The sequence below is a fragment of the Bos grunniens genome, chromosome 22, assembly GCF_055505025.1.
Source record: "Bos grunniens cultivar Pamir isolate PY7600 chromosome 22, Bosgru_T2T1.0, whole genome shotgun sequence".
NCBI lineage: Eukaryota > Metazoa > Chordata > Mammalia > Artiodactyla > Bovidae > Bos > Bos grunniens.
In genome coordinates, this window is record NC_141186.1 from 21,954,222 (window position 1) to 21,969,844 (window position 15,623).

The 15,623-nt window shown below is 43.5% G+C and overlaps 1 protein-coding gene across 8 annotated transcripts in view; it reads right to left on the reverse strand.

Moving 5' to 3' along the window:
- ITPR1 (inositol 1,4,5-trisphosphate receptor type 1) overlaps window positions 1-15,623 on the reverse strand; it is a 355,416-nt gene that overhangs the window by 146,976 nt on the left and 192,817 nt on the right. For all 8 annotated transcript variants that reach the window (XM_086366623.1, XM_086366621.1, XM_086366622.1 and 5 more), the window contains 5 exons: window positions 10,878-11,003; window positions 8,179-8,379; window positions 6,423-6,674; window positions 4,478-4,603; window positions 1,837-1,965 (listed from right to left, as the gene is read on the reverse strand). In XM_086366623.1, the coding sequence (XP_086222749.1) occupies window positions 1,837-1,965; window positions 4,478-4,603; window positions 6,423-6,674; window positions 8,179-8,379; window positions 10,878-11,003 (834 nt within the window). The remainder of the gene's footprint in view (window positions 1-1,836; window positions 1,966-4,477; window positions 4,604-6,422; window positions 6,675-8,178; window positions 8,380-10,877; window positions 11,004-15,623) is intronic.

A 15,623-nucleotide genomic window follows, 5' to 3' on the forward strand; every position in this document is an offset into this window, starting at 1 on the left:
TCCTCTGTTGTCCCCTTCTCCTCCTGCCCCCAATCCCTCCCAGCATCCGGGTCTTTTCCAATGAGTCAACTCTTTGCATGAGGTGGCCAAAGTACTGGAGTTTCAATGGTTTCCAATTACTTTGACTGGCTGAGCTTGACATTTGCTTTTGCAACACTGTTTCACAGTCTCTAGGAAAATGGGAATTGCCTCACAGCAATGGTCACTTTTAATTATAAGAGAAGCAAGGTCATCCTGATTAACCAAAGCAGTTGGCTCTGAGTAGAATGGCTCTTGGTAAGGCGCACATTTTGGCCTCTAACAACTCACGTGCTTGGGATCTAGCAAGTTCTTATTCCCCAATGACACAAAAACCATCCACAGGTATTCTAAAGGTGGCATTCTTACTTAATGACACTTTAGAGATAACCGAAGGCTAGCAAAGAAGCTAAATTAAATAGCAGGTTACCAACAATTCCTAACAAAACACATCTCACTAAAAATTCCAGAATTCAAGTTTTAGAGTCAGACAGATCTGGGTTGAAATCGTGGTTCTGCAATTAGCAGTGGTGACCATGGTTAAGGATGGTAATTTAATCCCCTGAGCCTCAATTTGTTCACCTGAAAAATGGGGATAATACCACGAGTACTAAGTTAATGTGAACTCCTCTGCATGAGTAACAGAATAGCGGTTTCTAATAAATGTTCCAGTGATATCATACTGACCATGAATCACTCTCCTCTTGGAGAATTTACCTTAATTAAGGTTATCTGTCTACAATTCAACCAGCCTGGGCCACGCATCAACCCCAGGACACCCTCCATCTATATGCATGACAAGGATGGTTACTGCTGCTCTTCTGGCCACTGGAGACCAAGTCCTGTTTTCATCCTGCAGGCTGTGTACACGGACCCGCAGTAAGACTCCCACGGCCAATGACCCAGACCTCAGTTACAGAAAGAAGAGCGACTTTTCCAAGAATAATGAAAACATCTCCCAGGTCCAGGGATTCACATGTTTGAAACTCCTAAGTACACTGACCATCAGCCTGCAGGGCTGCTGCACAACTCCAGGGGGCACCAGTGATCAGCACATGCTGGGGCTGGTGGGATGTGGTAGCCACAGTATCAAGGCTCAAGGACGTTTCATTCCTGCTGGCCATGTAACCCCTTCTGATGAACTGTAGGCACACATGTGGGCTTATAATGGAGACTCCCAGACATGTTTTATTAAGTGTTGGACTTTCCTACTGGTCCAGTGGTGAAGAACCTGGGTGCCGATGCAGGGGATATGGGTTCCATCCCAGGTCTGCAAAGATCCCTCGTGCCAAAGAGTCACTAAGCCTGTGCACCCCAACTACTGAACCTGTGCCCTAGAGCCCAGGAGCCGTACCCATGAGCCCACGCACGCACCTACTGAAGCCCCCTCACCAGGAAAAGCCCGAGCACAGCAACTGAAGAAAGCCCACGTGTAACAACACAGACCCAGTGTGGCCAAAAGAAAAAAAATACATAATTTTCTTAAAAAGTGTTAACATGCTACCACTCATTTGAAAGCTGCTTGTCTTTCTAAGGTTGGAGGTAAGGAATCAACAAGATTAAAGAGGGGGAAAAAGAAGGCATTTTCAGGAAAAAAAATCAATAGCCATAGAACCATCTGATACAGAAAAACATTCTCAGCTACTTCATTATCCACGCAATTCCTGTAAAAACCATCCTCCACGAAGAGAGAAGCATCTGTTATTAATGCTTCACGGAGGGCTGGCTCATCCGCAGCCGCTCACTCCAGAATCAGCACCAAGTCCGTCTGCCGAGGATCTCCTGGGAGTTACCTGCATCTCTGTTCGTACTTCTTACCTGCAGAGTTGTACTCTGGTCTGAGAAGGGAGAACTGAAGAACGTGGTGACGATGCTCATGACGATTTCGGTGACGTACTTCTCCAGAATCGAGTCTGCGTGTTTCCTGTCGCTCGTGTTATTACAGGCCTGGAGGACAAGTCAACGCTTTAGACCTTATACCAAACCCCGCAAGTTCCTTGTAAAATTAAGAAATCGATGACTATTTCTGCTAATTACCCTTAACAAAGGAAATGCAAAAGCCTGCAAGTCAGTATTCCTCCTCCTAAGAGAGAACAATTAGGGACTTCCCTGGTGGCCCAGGGGTTAAGACTCCATGGTTCCAATGCAGGAGGCATGGGTTTGATCCCTGTAAGATTCAGCATGCCATGTGTGGTGCAACCAAAAAATAAAAACAAATGAATAAATAAAAGAGAACAATGATAAAAAAAAAAAAAAGAATCATGGTAAAAGAGAAACAGATGAGCTTGGATATCATGGTGAAGAATTATAAAACATTAAAGTTGGCATGGGACCTACAAGGCCATCACTTCCTAATTCCTACCAACTTGTGGCCAGTCTAAAGCCCCCAAAGGCATTATAGGCTTAATACCTACCATTGCCTCTAGGTACCCTAAAAGTAAACTGTTTAAGTCATTCTTCTCTAGGTCATACGTAACTAATGCATATCATCAAGATACTTAATCAAGTATTACCACTGAGTCCACTGGGCATGATATTCTCCAAACCTACAACACTCCTTTCAATTCAGTGAAAACTCTACTGAGCCACAGGACTGCTGAAAAGAGTGGGCTGTGACTCAGAATAACCGTCTGTGTAAGTTTGGGGGTGAAGGGAGACTTCAGGTTTCACCTGGACTTTAGATAATTTTGCTGCTTAGAATACAATTACACATTTAGAAGAACAGGTTCAAGAAATTCAATTTTTTTTTTTTTTTGACTACAACACGCAGCTTGTGGGATTTCACTTCCCCAACCAAGGACTGAGCCTGGGCCCCTGGCAGTGACAGCGAGAACTCTAACCACTGGACTACCGGGGAATTCTCCCCAAATATTTAACACCCATTTTATTACCAAACTCATTAGCCCTCTAATTGGAGATATAAAATCAGATATATAATTTTGAAAATTATGAAGGGTAAAACCATCAAATTTTATTAACTGTCATGTTCTAAGTCCAGTGATGAGCAGTGGGTAGACACATTCAAAAGTGAAGTCAGCAATGAATTTTAAAGCATTTTTTAACAACTTATGGCAGGGATAAGCCAAGTTAAGGGCTGGTGGCTGTTTTTATAAATGAAGTTTTACTGGAACCCAGCCATGCCCATCTGTTTACATACTACTGTGGTCACTCTCACGCTACCAGAGCAGAGCTGAGTAGCTGTGACAGAGACCACACGGCCCACAAAGCCAAACATGTTTACTATCTGGGGCTTCACAGAAAACTTTGTTGAGTCCTGATTTAAAGAATCAAAGCAGGATTTCCATTTCAAGCCAAACCCCTAGATTTATGGGATTAAAAGACGAGGAAGAGCTTGAGATGAAAATATATACATATTTAAATTATATATATATATGTATATCAACCCTGAATACTCATTGGAAGGACTGATGCTGAAGCTGAAGCTCCAGTATTTTGGTTACTTGATGCGATTTGCCAACTCACTGGAAAAGTCCCTAATGCTGGGAAAGATCAAGGGCAGAAGGAGAAGAGGGTGTCAGAGGATGAGATGCCTGGATGGCATCACTGATGCAATGGATATGAACTTGGGCAAACTTCGGGAGATGCTGAGGGACAGGGAGGCCTGGCGTGCTGCAGTCCATGGAGTCGCAGTCAGTCAGACATGACTGGGCTGCTGAACAACTATGTATATTTGTGATGCCAACACTAGGGTATTATTAAACACAGTCCTTAGAAGGAAATTAAGTTCTTGTAGGTTCCTTGTTTTATACTGGTAATTGTAGTCAGGAGAAAATGCCACATTCTATGATTCTACAATGCACTTTTTTTTTTTCCTTTTTAGCATCACAATGTTTCTGAAATTGGGATTCATTTCACAATTGTTCTGTGAAGGACTGAGTTACTTTCCCCCAACCTGACCACCACACAACTCCTATTAAATCCATGATGTGTCTTGTGAGGGTATAGTCCCATGGCTTTCAAACATGTATTAAGGTCACTGCAAAACCAAATCAAGACTACTGAAGCCATCCCGAAGGCTGGGTCAGGAAAGCAATAGGTGGGAAAGTGATGTGATTTGAAGGATCCTTGACACCAGATCTTAGGAGATAAATGCTCACACTCAGGAAGGTGTCCTTCGAGGAGAGACTCATTGTCAAAAAAGACAAAACTTTATATATCTGATTTTAATATGTCCCAGATTATCATTCCCAAATCAATCCATAAAGGATGAAATGAAAACCGAAATAACCTACCCTCCCTGAAGCTTGATGAATAAAATCTATTCTCAAGCTAGGAGTAAAAGATCAAAAGAAATAAGACGTGGTAAAAGAGCCAGGTATCTCCTTGTGCCACCAACTAGCAAGTTGCAATGACGTGACTGTCATCCCTACGTCTGCACAGGGAGACGCAGACCCACACAGACCCCTTCCCCTGTCTCCGTGGTTCCAGAAAGTCTTACCCTGCAGATGTCGACGAGGAAATTCTCAAACAATTTCCACATGTGATTGCTGGTATAAATCTCCTTCATTTCCACTTCCGTATCCACATAGCAGTGATTCAGGAAGTTAATGTAGGCAATTTTAACCTGAAAAAGAGAAACAGATTTTTCTGTAAAAATCAACTTATTCATAGGACATGTGGGACTGACTAGTTCCCTCAAATTAACAATGACAAGGACAGACCAAGATGGCCATTCCATTTTCTCTCGGCCACTGAATCTCTATGGCTTTCTGATGGTCAAAATTCACCAAGACGACATCTGAAAACAAAGCTTTGGAAGAGAAGATGTTCCTGACTTCCAGGTGAAGAATGCAACAGAACACTGGGACCACAGAAGAGGGTCAGGTTTGACTACATTAAAGTTAAGAATTTCTACTCATGAAATGGCTCTGTTACAAGAGTTAAATGACACAATTGGAGAGAAGCTGTTTGCAATGCATATCTCCACAAGGAATTCTTACAGATCTCTGCGTGTAAGATGGAAAAAAGGGGCAAAAAATGTGATCTGATATTTACTTAAAGGAATAGTAAATATCAAAAACAATATATGGAAAGGGGCTGAATCTCATTTAGTAATCAAGAAGACAGAAATTAAAACCACTATGAGGTATCACTATACAGCCTCCAGACTGAAAAATAATAAATAATAAAGGGCATAACAACAATAAGAGCTGGCAGGATTTGGAGGATTTGGAGTGATAAGAGCTCTGTGGTGTGGGGCCGCTGAGGTCAAACTGCTGGAAGGCACTTCACACTGTCAAGTCAAAAGAAATGCACCTTGCATGACACAGCACTTCTAAGTGTTCACCCTGCCAAAATGCAAGAACTTTCCCAAAAAGTAGTCTAAAAACAGTATATATTTAATATATACTACATAATCTACGCTGTGCTGTGCTCAGTCGCTCAGTCGTGTCTGATTTGTTGCAACCCCATCAACTGTAGCCATCAGGCTCCTCTGTCCATGGGATTCTCCAGGCAAGAATACTGAGGTGGGTTGCCATGCCATTCTCCAGGGGATCTTTCCAAACCCAGAGATTGGACCCAGGTCTCCTGCATTGCAGGTGGATTTTTTACCATCTGAGCTACCAGGGAAGCCCAAGAACACTGGAGTGGGGAGCCTCTCCCTTCTCCAGGGGATCTTCCCAACCCAGGAATCGAACCGCGGTCTCCTGCATTGCAGGCTGGTTCTTTACCACCTGAGCTACCAAGGAAGCTGAAAATATGCGCACGCTCTCTCTCTCTCTCTCTCTCTACACACACACACATATATAAATGCATATGTATATATACTAATAATATAAACTAATACTATATATTTTAAAACATGAACAAAAATATATATTGCATGATCCATTTTTTTTTGTTACTAGTTAATGTATATGAATAGGGAAAACAAAAGCTGAAAGGATTTACTAAAAACCTAACAGGTATTTATTATGGGTGGTAAAATTGTAGATTACTTTCCATTTCTTACTGGTTACCTGCTGTTCCTGAATATTTTAAAGCTGTCATTCATGATTTTTGCATCGCAAGTTTTTGTTTTAAAGAATAAACCTATTAAGTTTTACACTGGTGTGAACTGTCTCCCTAGCCACCGTTCATCTCATTTCTGAGAGGTCCGTTCAGCTCAACGCTCCTGTTTCAACAGGTGAAATGACTGCAGCAGTTTCCTGTTCTTTCTCAAGGAGACAAAAAGAAAGACTTACTTCCCCTGTCATCCCTCTCACACAAAATCAAGGCTCAAGAGGATGCTGTTTTGGCCACTGGAAGTCTCACAGCTAAGTGAGCCGTGGGTGTCAAAGCTGTGAGGTCCCACCTGGGTCAGCTCCCATCCAGCCGCACCCCCCCGCCCCACACCATGTGGAGAGTCAGAGCCCACCCACCCTGGGGACACAGTCGCTCACCTCGGGGATGCAGTCCTCGTGGGTCACCACGCGGACAATGTCATCCAGCGGGAGCAGGGAGTTGCATTTGATCTCCGTGTAGACGTTCTTGCCCTCCGTGCACACGGCCAAGAGCTCCACCAGATGGATGTGGTACATGAGGGGGCTGTTCTCGTCCATCCGGTCCCGCTCGGACCTCATCATCTGAATCAGGGTCTGGAAAGAGGCTCTGTCGTTGTAGAACACGAGGACATCCTCTCCTGAATTAACCAGCTGTGATCAGTGAGAGAGCGAGACTTGTTTATAGCACAAGCTTGCTGGGATGGGGGAAGCATTAAAAAAGAAATCTATTCACACAGAAAGAGAGGTTCTGTCAGCATTTACCTTCCAAATCCAGCTGCATTTATATTACTGAACTCATCTACACTTCATTCATTTTTATTACTAAACAACTAAAAAATTCAGCAGCAGCATTTTCATTCAGATATAAAAATATCACAGCAGTCCTAAACATTATTAGGGGAAGAGAAAGTCTACATACCAGCATTCATGTACCAAGCAAAATGTAGATTTCAAGCCTGCCCTTGTATTTCCCCTAATTATTGGGCTATGATTTTTTTTTTTCTTTTTAAAAATGTTCCCATCTCCTTTCACGCTTTGTATTTTTGTTACAGCTCTTTCATACACTGCCTTATTTCTTCACAATCACAAATAATCCAATTCTAAGTAAGATACACCTTCCTTTCAGCACTCAAAGAGTCAAGGCATTCCTATTCATAAAACTTGTCTGCTGGGGACTGGGGGTTCTCATTAATCTACTTAAGAATTAAGTGTTGAAATTGTTCAGCACTGCATGAAATATGGAAGATCCAAAAAGGGCTGACACGGAAGTCAAAATAAATACGGTCAATATTATTCACTTAATAACAGCTAACCTTTATGAACTCTGAGAATGTTCCCACAATAGCTTACAATACCAACTGGAGCAGCCATTCCAATAAATGGTAGCTATCACTGTCATCTTTATCTCATTTAACTAGCCTGTGAGTTTCTCAATCCTGAATCACGCAGCCTGGGACATGGACCAGAAGACATGTGTATCCCAGGTCAAGCCAACACTTTTAACGACACTATACCATCTTTCACTGAAGTCATATATGTAGATAAGACCACAACTCCAGGTGTTAGCTGGATTTACTTGAGATTCCATTTATTTTTTAAAGATGGAAAGATGACAGCAAGCACCTACAGAAGCTGAAGTCCCGAGGGTGACAGAGGACCCTCCTGAGACAGACGGCATCCATGGGCACTGACGTCTGACAGAGACCCAAGGGGGACTTTGCCCCAATTCTACTGACCAGCTTCTCGTAAAGCATCAACCAACAATATTCCCAGCTAGTTAATTAGGTGGATAATTTTTTTAAGTTATAGAATTCACAAGAAGAACTTCTTTGGCTCAAAGGATTCTATCCACATTTAACCTCAATTCACTGTATTTTGGTTCAATTTTCTTGGGCTGTTTTACTCTCTCAGAAGAATCCTAGCCAACGATCCTTAAAATAGATTTATTGCTATGAAAAAGTAGATTGGATTCTTGGCTGTTTCTACAGTTTAAGCTCACACACACAAGATCACACACACTTGTGTGTGCACACACATACATTATTTTTTTTTTAATGGCCCCTGGACACGGTGCCAGGTTATACAAATAAAATTAAATAATTTGTAAGTCCCTGAGAACATCGGATGAAGGTATTTAGAAATACATAGCTGTCACCTCGGCCATGACCATGTCTTGGCACTTCTTGATGAATTTCCCTTCAGCCTTGACAATCGTCTGCAGGAACTTGATGTACTGGACATTTCGACCGTGAGTCTCGATGCAGTGAACAAAGTGCTGGACGACCCGCTCGTTGATCTCGCTGCACAGTTGGAAGTTGTTCATGAAGATGTGCTGCATCGTGACGGCTTCCAGGATCTGACGCGAGAGCAAGGGCACAGAGACAGGATCAAAGGAAGGGCGAGGCGAGAAAGAGTCTATCCCAACACAGGCAGGGGCATTCAGCCCCGCGAGAGCATCTTTCTCCATCCTCGCTTCTGTAGGGTGTTCCTGTTAACTCAGCTTTTTCAATCATGTGTAATAAAACCACAGGACAGTAAACACATCATTAGTTTTCTGCTGAATGAATTTCAGAGGGAAGCTCAGCACCCAGACCAAGAAACAAAATAGACCCCTTTATGGCCCGCTCTCTCCAAGTTTAACAATTATTTTGGCTTCCACAACCACAGATTAGTTTTGCCCAGTCTTGAACCTCAAGCATCCTCTTCTACCTGCCTTTTGTTCAAATTGCAATCGTGTCATCCGTGTTGTATGTGTTACTAGCTTGTTGACTATCACTGCTACACACATTCCGTCGCATGAATATACCACGTGCATTTATCTGTTGATGGGCATTCGGGGGAGTGACTTAGCAATTAAATCCCCACCACCACCACCGGTCTTAAGCGTAAGGAGTGACACAATTCTTATGACATGTGTGATGAACAGGGTCCCTCTGAACATTCTTCTAAATGTCTTCTGATAAATGAAATGTATGCATTTCTGTTGGCTTTATACCCAGGAATAATGTTGGGTTGCAGAGTTCAAATACATTTGGCTTTGGAAGATACTCCCAAACAGCTTTGAAACAAATTAACAATTTACATTCTACATTATAGCTACTCCATAGTGTTGCCAATACTGAGTAGTGTCAGTTTTTTAATTTCATAATTTGTTGTAAATAACTTCCTCAATTTTCATTTCTCTGATGCTGAACCATGTTGAGCGCTTTGTGATGGCTGTTGGCCATTTGGATAATCTCTACGGCAGAGCGTCCCATTTTAAAGTTTTTAGCTCATTTGAAAGAGTGGGCTGTGATCTTCCTCACGGACCTTCTGGAGTTTGTTGCTTCTACTGGGAGTGAAGTTGCTCCTGGACTTGAACACTGAGTGTTTTCTCTCACTGGGGCTTGTCTTCGCTTACTCTTTACAGTGTCATTTGACAAATAGAAGTTCTTGATTTTTTTTTAAAGATTTTTTTATCTTGGACCATTTAAAAAGTCTGTATCGAATTTGTTACAATTTTGCGTCTGTTGTTCATCTATTGGTTTTTTGGCCAAGAGGCACGTGGATGGGATCACAGCTTCCTGACCAGGGACCAAACCCACACCCCCTGCACTGGAAGGCGAAGGCTTAACCACTGGACCACCAGGGAAGTTCTGCGTTGATTTTTTTTAAAGTCTGATTTATTGATATTTTCCTGCATGACTAGTGCTCTTTGCGTTCATTGTGAGAAAAGTTCCCTTCCATAAGGTCATGAGGATATTTTCAGGTTTTCCTTCAGGAGCTTCATTTTCTACTTTTTATCCAGACTTTCAGAGTTATTAGGTTTAATGACTGGTGTGAGGTAAGGGGCTTTAACCTTTTCATCTTTTGCCTTTTCATTAACATGAAAAGGATGGAAGATGACTCTACAATGCAGCAGTTCTTTTTCTGGAAAGCTCCAGCAGTATGGATGAGTACTTAGGTGTGTTTGTGTGTGTGCATGTGAGTGTGTGTTAATGTACAAGGCTGTCCTTTGCAGTACTGCTCATGAGCCAAAAATCAGACACTGCTGAACTGTCCATTAATAAGGAAATGGTTTCAAAAAAGTTACAGCCATTCTGCCCATGAGCGCTCAGTTGCTTCAGTCGTGTCCAACTCTTTGTGACCCCATGGGCTGTAGCCCACCAGGCTCCTCTGTCCATGGGATTCTCCAGGCAAGAATACCGGAGTGGATTACCATTTCCTCCTTTAGGGGATCTTCCCAACACAGGGATCAAACCCGTATCTCCTGCACTGCAGGCAGATTCTTTTACCGCGGAGCCACCGGGGAAGTATTTAGCCATGAAAATCAATGAGAAAAATTTATATATCTCTGACTTACAAAGATACCCAAGATGTGTAAGTGAAAAAGGCAAAATACAAAAACAATGTGTACAGTGTACCACCATTTTCCTATAAAAAAAGCATAACACGTATGTAACATATTAAAAACATATGTAATTAAAATGTAACACAATTATGTTTTACATGGACACATTATGTTTTGTGTAAACATAGAAAACTTGATGCATGACCTCAGGAGGATGTGGCTGGACAGTGAGAATTGGTACTTTGCTACAGCTGGAGTTTGATGTAATGAGGAATGCTACTAAGAGAAAATACATTTATCTTGCATCTACCACCGCTTCCTCCCTCCTTCTACCTTTTTTTCCCATAAAGTATTTACGTCCTCCTGAGAGCTGATCAAAATGTTCCCCATCAGAATGAAGGTTGCATCATAACAAGTCCCAGCGGCCACAACAGCAAAAGAACAAGCTGTTCTCTTCTCTTCCTGCTTCCACCCTCCGTGGTCCTCCTCCCAGCACAGAGTCCCAGACAGGCCTCCAGTCTTACCCCTGGGTTTAGAAACAGGTTTATATGTTTGTGGAGCAGAGCCTGATTCTGCTGGTTGCCGGCACAGAAATTCTGAAGAAACTCATGAGCCAGCCTCATTATCTCCTGCATCTTGGTGTCTTCAGCCTGTGAGGGAGAAGACAGATGAAAAACAGGTTGAAGACCCAGCTAGGCCTTTGGCAAGGGAAGGTCAGATAGAGAAAGCAGCGATCTCTAGGCCAGGATTCCATGATGCCCCCATCCCCTCGACTCATGTGGGGCTCTGGGGGGTGCTTCAAGGGGCTGGCTGTATAAAAACATTGGGGGGTGCTGCACCACTGACTCTTGCAGAGAAATCAGAAATTTGTCTATGCTTCATGGAGGAAAGTGAATTCTCTCCCACTAGCCTTGGGCAATCAAATGAAATGATTTTATCACGGAAAAAGGACATAGAGAATGAAAGCTAAGAGGAACTCTCTGAGATCCCACTGTCTAGCAACTGCTGAAATTTCTAAACCCCCTACTTCTGAAAATACGGATGGACAGCAGAGCAGGGGCCAACTTCATCACTGGCTATAAGCACATCTCCCAGCTCTCAGGCACACATTTTCAAGTTGCCTTAACCTATGGACACCCTAAATGCTGGCAGCAGTTAACACAGCAAAGTGGAACTCTAGATTCTAAGTTGGGGCAAATGTACCTGTTTTGACTCCTTTCCCCATCACCTGACACATGATTTAACCTAAGACTTAGCTTTCCTACTTACACAGTCAGGATAATGTGTGTCTCAGGCATTTCCCATGGCTGATTAGGAGATTCTCATGTCATATATCAAAAACACATACTCAGTAAGCAACCAGGATACACTTTACAGCATGGGCAAGTATAGCTATCATCTTGCAATAACTTTTAATGCAATATAATCTGTAAAGATACCAAATCCTTTTGCTGTACCCCTGAAACTAATATTGTAAATCAACTACACTTCAAAAAAATACACTCAATGTTTGTAAAGAGTTAGATGCCTATGTTAATCCTAAAGGAAATCAACCCTGAATACTCATTGGAAGGACTGATACTGAAACTGAAGCTCCAATACTTTGGCCACTTGATGCGAAGAACTGACTCATTGGAAAAGATCCTGATGCTGGCAAAGACTGAAGGCGAGAGGAGACAGAGATCCAGATGATAGGATGGCATCACTGACTCAACAGACATGAGTTTGAGCAACCTCTGGGAAATGCTGATGGACAGGGAAGCCTGGTGTGCTGCAGTTCATGGAGTCGCAAAGAGTCAGACAGGACTGAGCAACTGAACGACAAAGAGGCCCATGACAGGACAATTATATAGAACCTCCTGGGACTTCCCTGGGGGTCCAACAGCTAAAACTCGAAGCTCCCAATGCAGGGGGCCCAGGTGTGACCCTGGTCAGGGAACTAGATCCCACATGCAGCAACTAAAGAACCCACATGCTGCTATGAAGATTGAAGATCCCACATGCTGTACTTAAGACCCAGTGCAACCAAATAGACAGACATTTAAAAACAAAGAAACCTCTTGCTACTTTCAGTTCAGTCGCTCAGTCGTGTCTGTCTCTTTGTGACCCCATGGCCTGCAGCACGCCAGGCCTCCCTGTCCATCACCAACTCCCAGCACGCCAGGCCTCCCTGTCCATCACCAACTCCCAGCACGCCAGGCCTCCCTGTCCATCCTCCTGGAGTTTACCCAAACTCTTGTCCATTGAGTCGGTGATGCCATCCAACCATCTCATCCTCTGTCGTCCCCTTCTCCTCCCACCCTCAATCTTTCCCAGCATCAGGGTCTTTTCAAATGAGTCAGATCTTCGCATCAGGTGGCCAAAGTATTGGAGTTTGAGCTTCAGCATCAGTCCTTCCAATGAACACCCAGGACTGATCTCCTTTAGGATGGACTGGTTGGATCTCCTTGCAGTCCAAGGCACTCTCAACAGTCTTCTCCAACACCACAGTTCAAAAGCATCGATTCTTCGGCACTCAGCTTTCTTTATAGTCCAACTCTCACATCCATGCATGACTACTGGAAATACCATAGCCTTGACTAGATAGACTTTGTTGGCAAAGTAACGTCTCTGCTTTTTAATATGCTGTCTCGGTTGGTCATAACTTTCCTTCCAAGGAGTAAGCGTACTACTTGCTACTTTACCCAGTTCTAAACAAGCCACTACTTAAAAGAGTAAAAACAAAACGAGAAGCCTCCCCAAATGGAAATCACCCCTCATATTCACAGAGCCCACTTCATCTTCCTCAGTCACCTCACATACATCCCCTCGTTTCAGAGGCAGAGTGCCGCAGTTGGGAATGCAGGCCCTGACACCAGGCTGCATGGCCCTTAGGCCAGATGAACAGCTTCTGAGCTGTGTGACCTTGGGCAAGGAACTTAACCTTTCAGTTTCCTCATCTGTAACAAGGAGCTGATAAAGGACACGCTTCCTATTGTGGTTATGAAGATTAAATGAGAAAATTCATGTCAAGTGCTTAGACCATAATGACTCATTAAATGTTAGCTGCTGTTACTGGTCTAGACTAAGGTCAGCAAACTTTTTTCTTAGAGGTCCAGATATATACTTCAGGGCTTTATGGGTCAAAAAACAAAACAGAGGACATTACACACACACCTATATAACCCCTAAAAATTTAACTATTCAAAAACGTACATATGTGTACCTATGGATGATTCATTTTGATGTTTGGCAGAAAACAACACAATACTGTAAAGCAGTTATCCTTCAATTAAAAATAAATAAAGCTAAAATTGAAAACAAAACAAAACGTAGCAACCAGTCTTGTCTCTAGCGCTATATAAAAACAGGCGGTAGGCTGGAGGTGATCCATGTCTGCAGTCTGCCCACTCTGATCTAGACCACAGCCTTGTGAGAAAATAGAACACTTCTGCCAGGAACACTGATGGAAGGAACCCAGACTCCCAGGGTGACAGATGAACAAAGCAGGAGGTTTAAAGAGGACGCTGACAGCAAGTCTCAGAACAACAAAGGAGGTATTAGATTTGTCTCTCATTTACAGAGAGAGGGGCAAAGTTTCTAAGCTCTAAGAAATCAGAGGGTCTGGGACAGAGACACACCACAGCAACCCTGAACCACTGTGCATTCTTCCCTTTCTTCACCTACTAAAGGAATCTGCTGGCAGACAAGCTACCTAAAAGCTTCTGCCCTTCAAAGCAGATTTTTACAGGGCAAGGAGCTCACAAAGACATAACACGAACTTACCTGTTAGTAAGAGTCCCTCTGCTGTCCTTACACAATGGGATGGCTGTATCCATCCAAAAACCAGACAAAGTATACACACACAATGTTCTGCCTTTGAGTTACCAATTCCAGCTGAATCTGGTTCCTATAGATCCCTCCAACACTGCTCTGAGAATGAATGTCTCATTAAGGAAACAGGTTACTATGAGGCAAAGCCAAGGCCAGCAACCTTTCTCCTGACATTCTTCACACAGACGGAGACGAATCCACTTGCTGGTTTGAGTCCAAACATTGGCCAAGTTTGGATGACAGCCACATCCATCTGTATTAATTCCAGGTTACTGAAGCCCCTGATCTATTGAAGGGATTAAACTTGTACTTTTATCTGTGGCTGGTGAAAAGCCTGACCTATCAGATTCACACAGGCCCCGTGACTAAGGAGACGGCCTCGGGAGGGAACTTCCTAAGGTGCAGGGCAGCGGGTGAAAGTGAGGAGCAGGTGGGGTGGAAGGCGAGCCGTCCAAGGCCCAGGCTCCCACAGATGAGCTGAGCAGGCTCTGCTACGTGCAGCTGGGCCTTCCAGACAAGTTTCTAAACCTCTCTGGCTTCAGTCCTCTCATCTAGAATGGGGCACCTATCTCCTCTGGGTGTCCTGAGGATTAAATGAGAGAATAATGTAAAAGCCTCAGCACAGGGCCTGGTACCTGGCAAGCAGTGGGCAGGGAACCTCCTTCAGGTGACTTCACTAGGGAGCCTCTGGGAGTCACTGGGGAATTCAACAGCCCAGCACCTAAGTCTCAACTCTAAAACTCCCCAGCCTCGGTCCCCTCATCCATCAAGTGGAAACGCCAAGAACGCCACACTGGGTTTTAGAAGCTTGAATGAATGCTTTCATTTTGTTCTACTGGACACTGTTATTCTTTGTATTTATTTATTATTATTTTTTAGCCACACTACACTGCATGTAGGATCTTAATTTCCCAGCTAGAGACTGAACCGATGCTCCCTAGAGTGAAAGAAGAGTCCTCCTAACCACTGGGCCACCAATGAAGCCCCGAATGAACGCTTTTAGAAGTGCCCTGTCAGGTCTATGCTATCCTGCTTCCCTCCATCCCATCACTACCAATGCCAAATGCTAACACGAAAAATGAGAGATGTAGCTTAATTTCTATCAACAGAAAAGATGACTTAGACTGAGCAGAATCCAACAGATCGAACCTAACCAGCTGTCAGCACACAGCGAGGACTTCGAGTTGACAAGTCCTATGTCCTCACATGCATTTATAGCTTGCATGGCTGAGGAATAAGGCAGACGAAACTGTACTGCACATACTTATTAAGCTTTGGTGATCCAGTATCTCTGATGTGGGAAGACAGCTTTCTCTGGCTCTCCTGAACTCACCAGTTCATCCCCCTGCTCTGAAAGTAGAAAACTGCAGTCCCTGTGATGGGGGGGGTTCATAATTGATCACTTACGCTAATCTGATTTCATAATCATACATGTGATCTGGGGGAGTTATTGATGG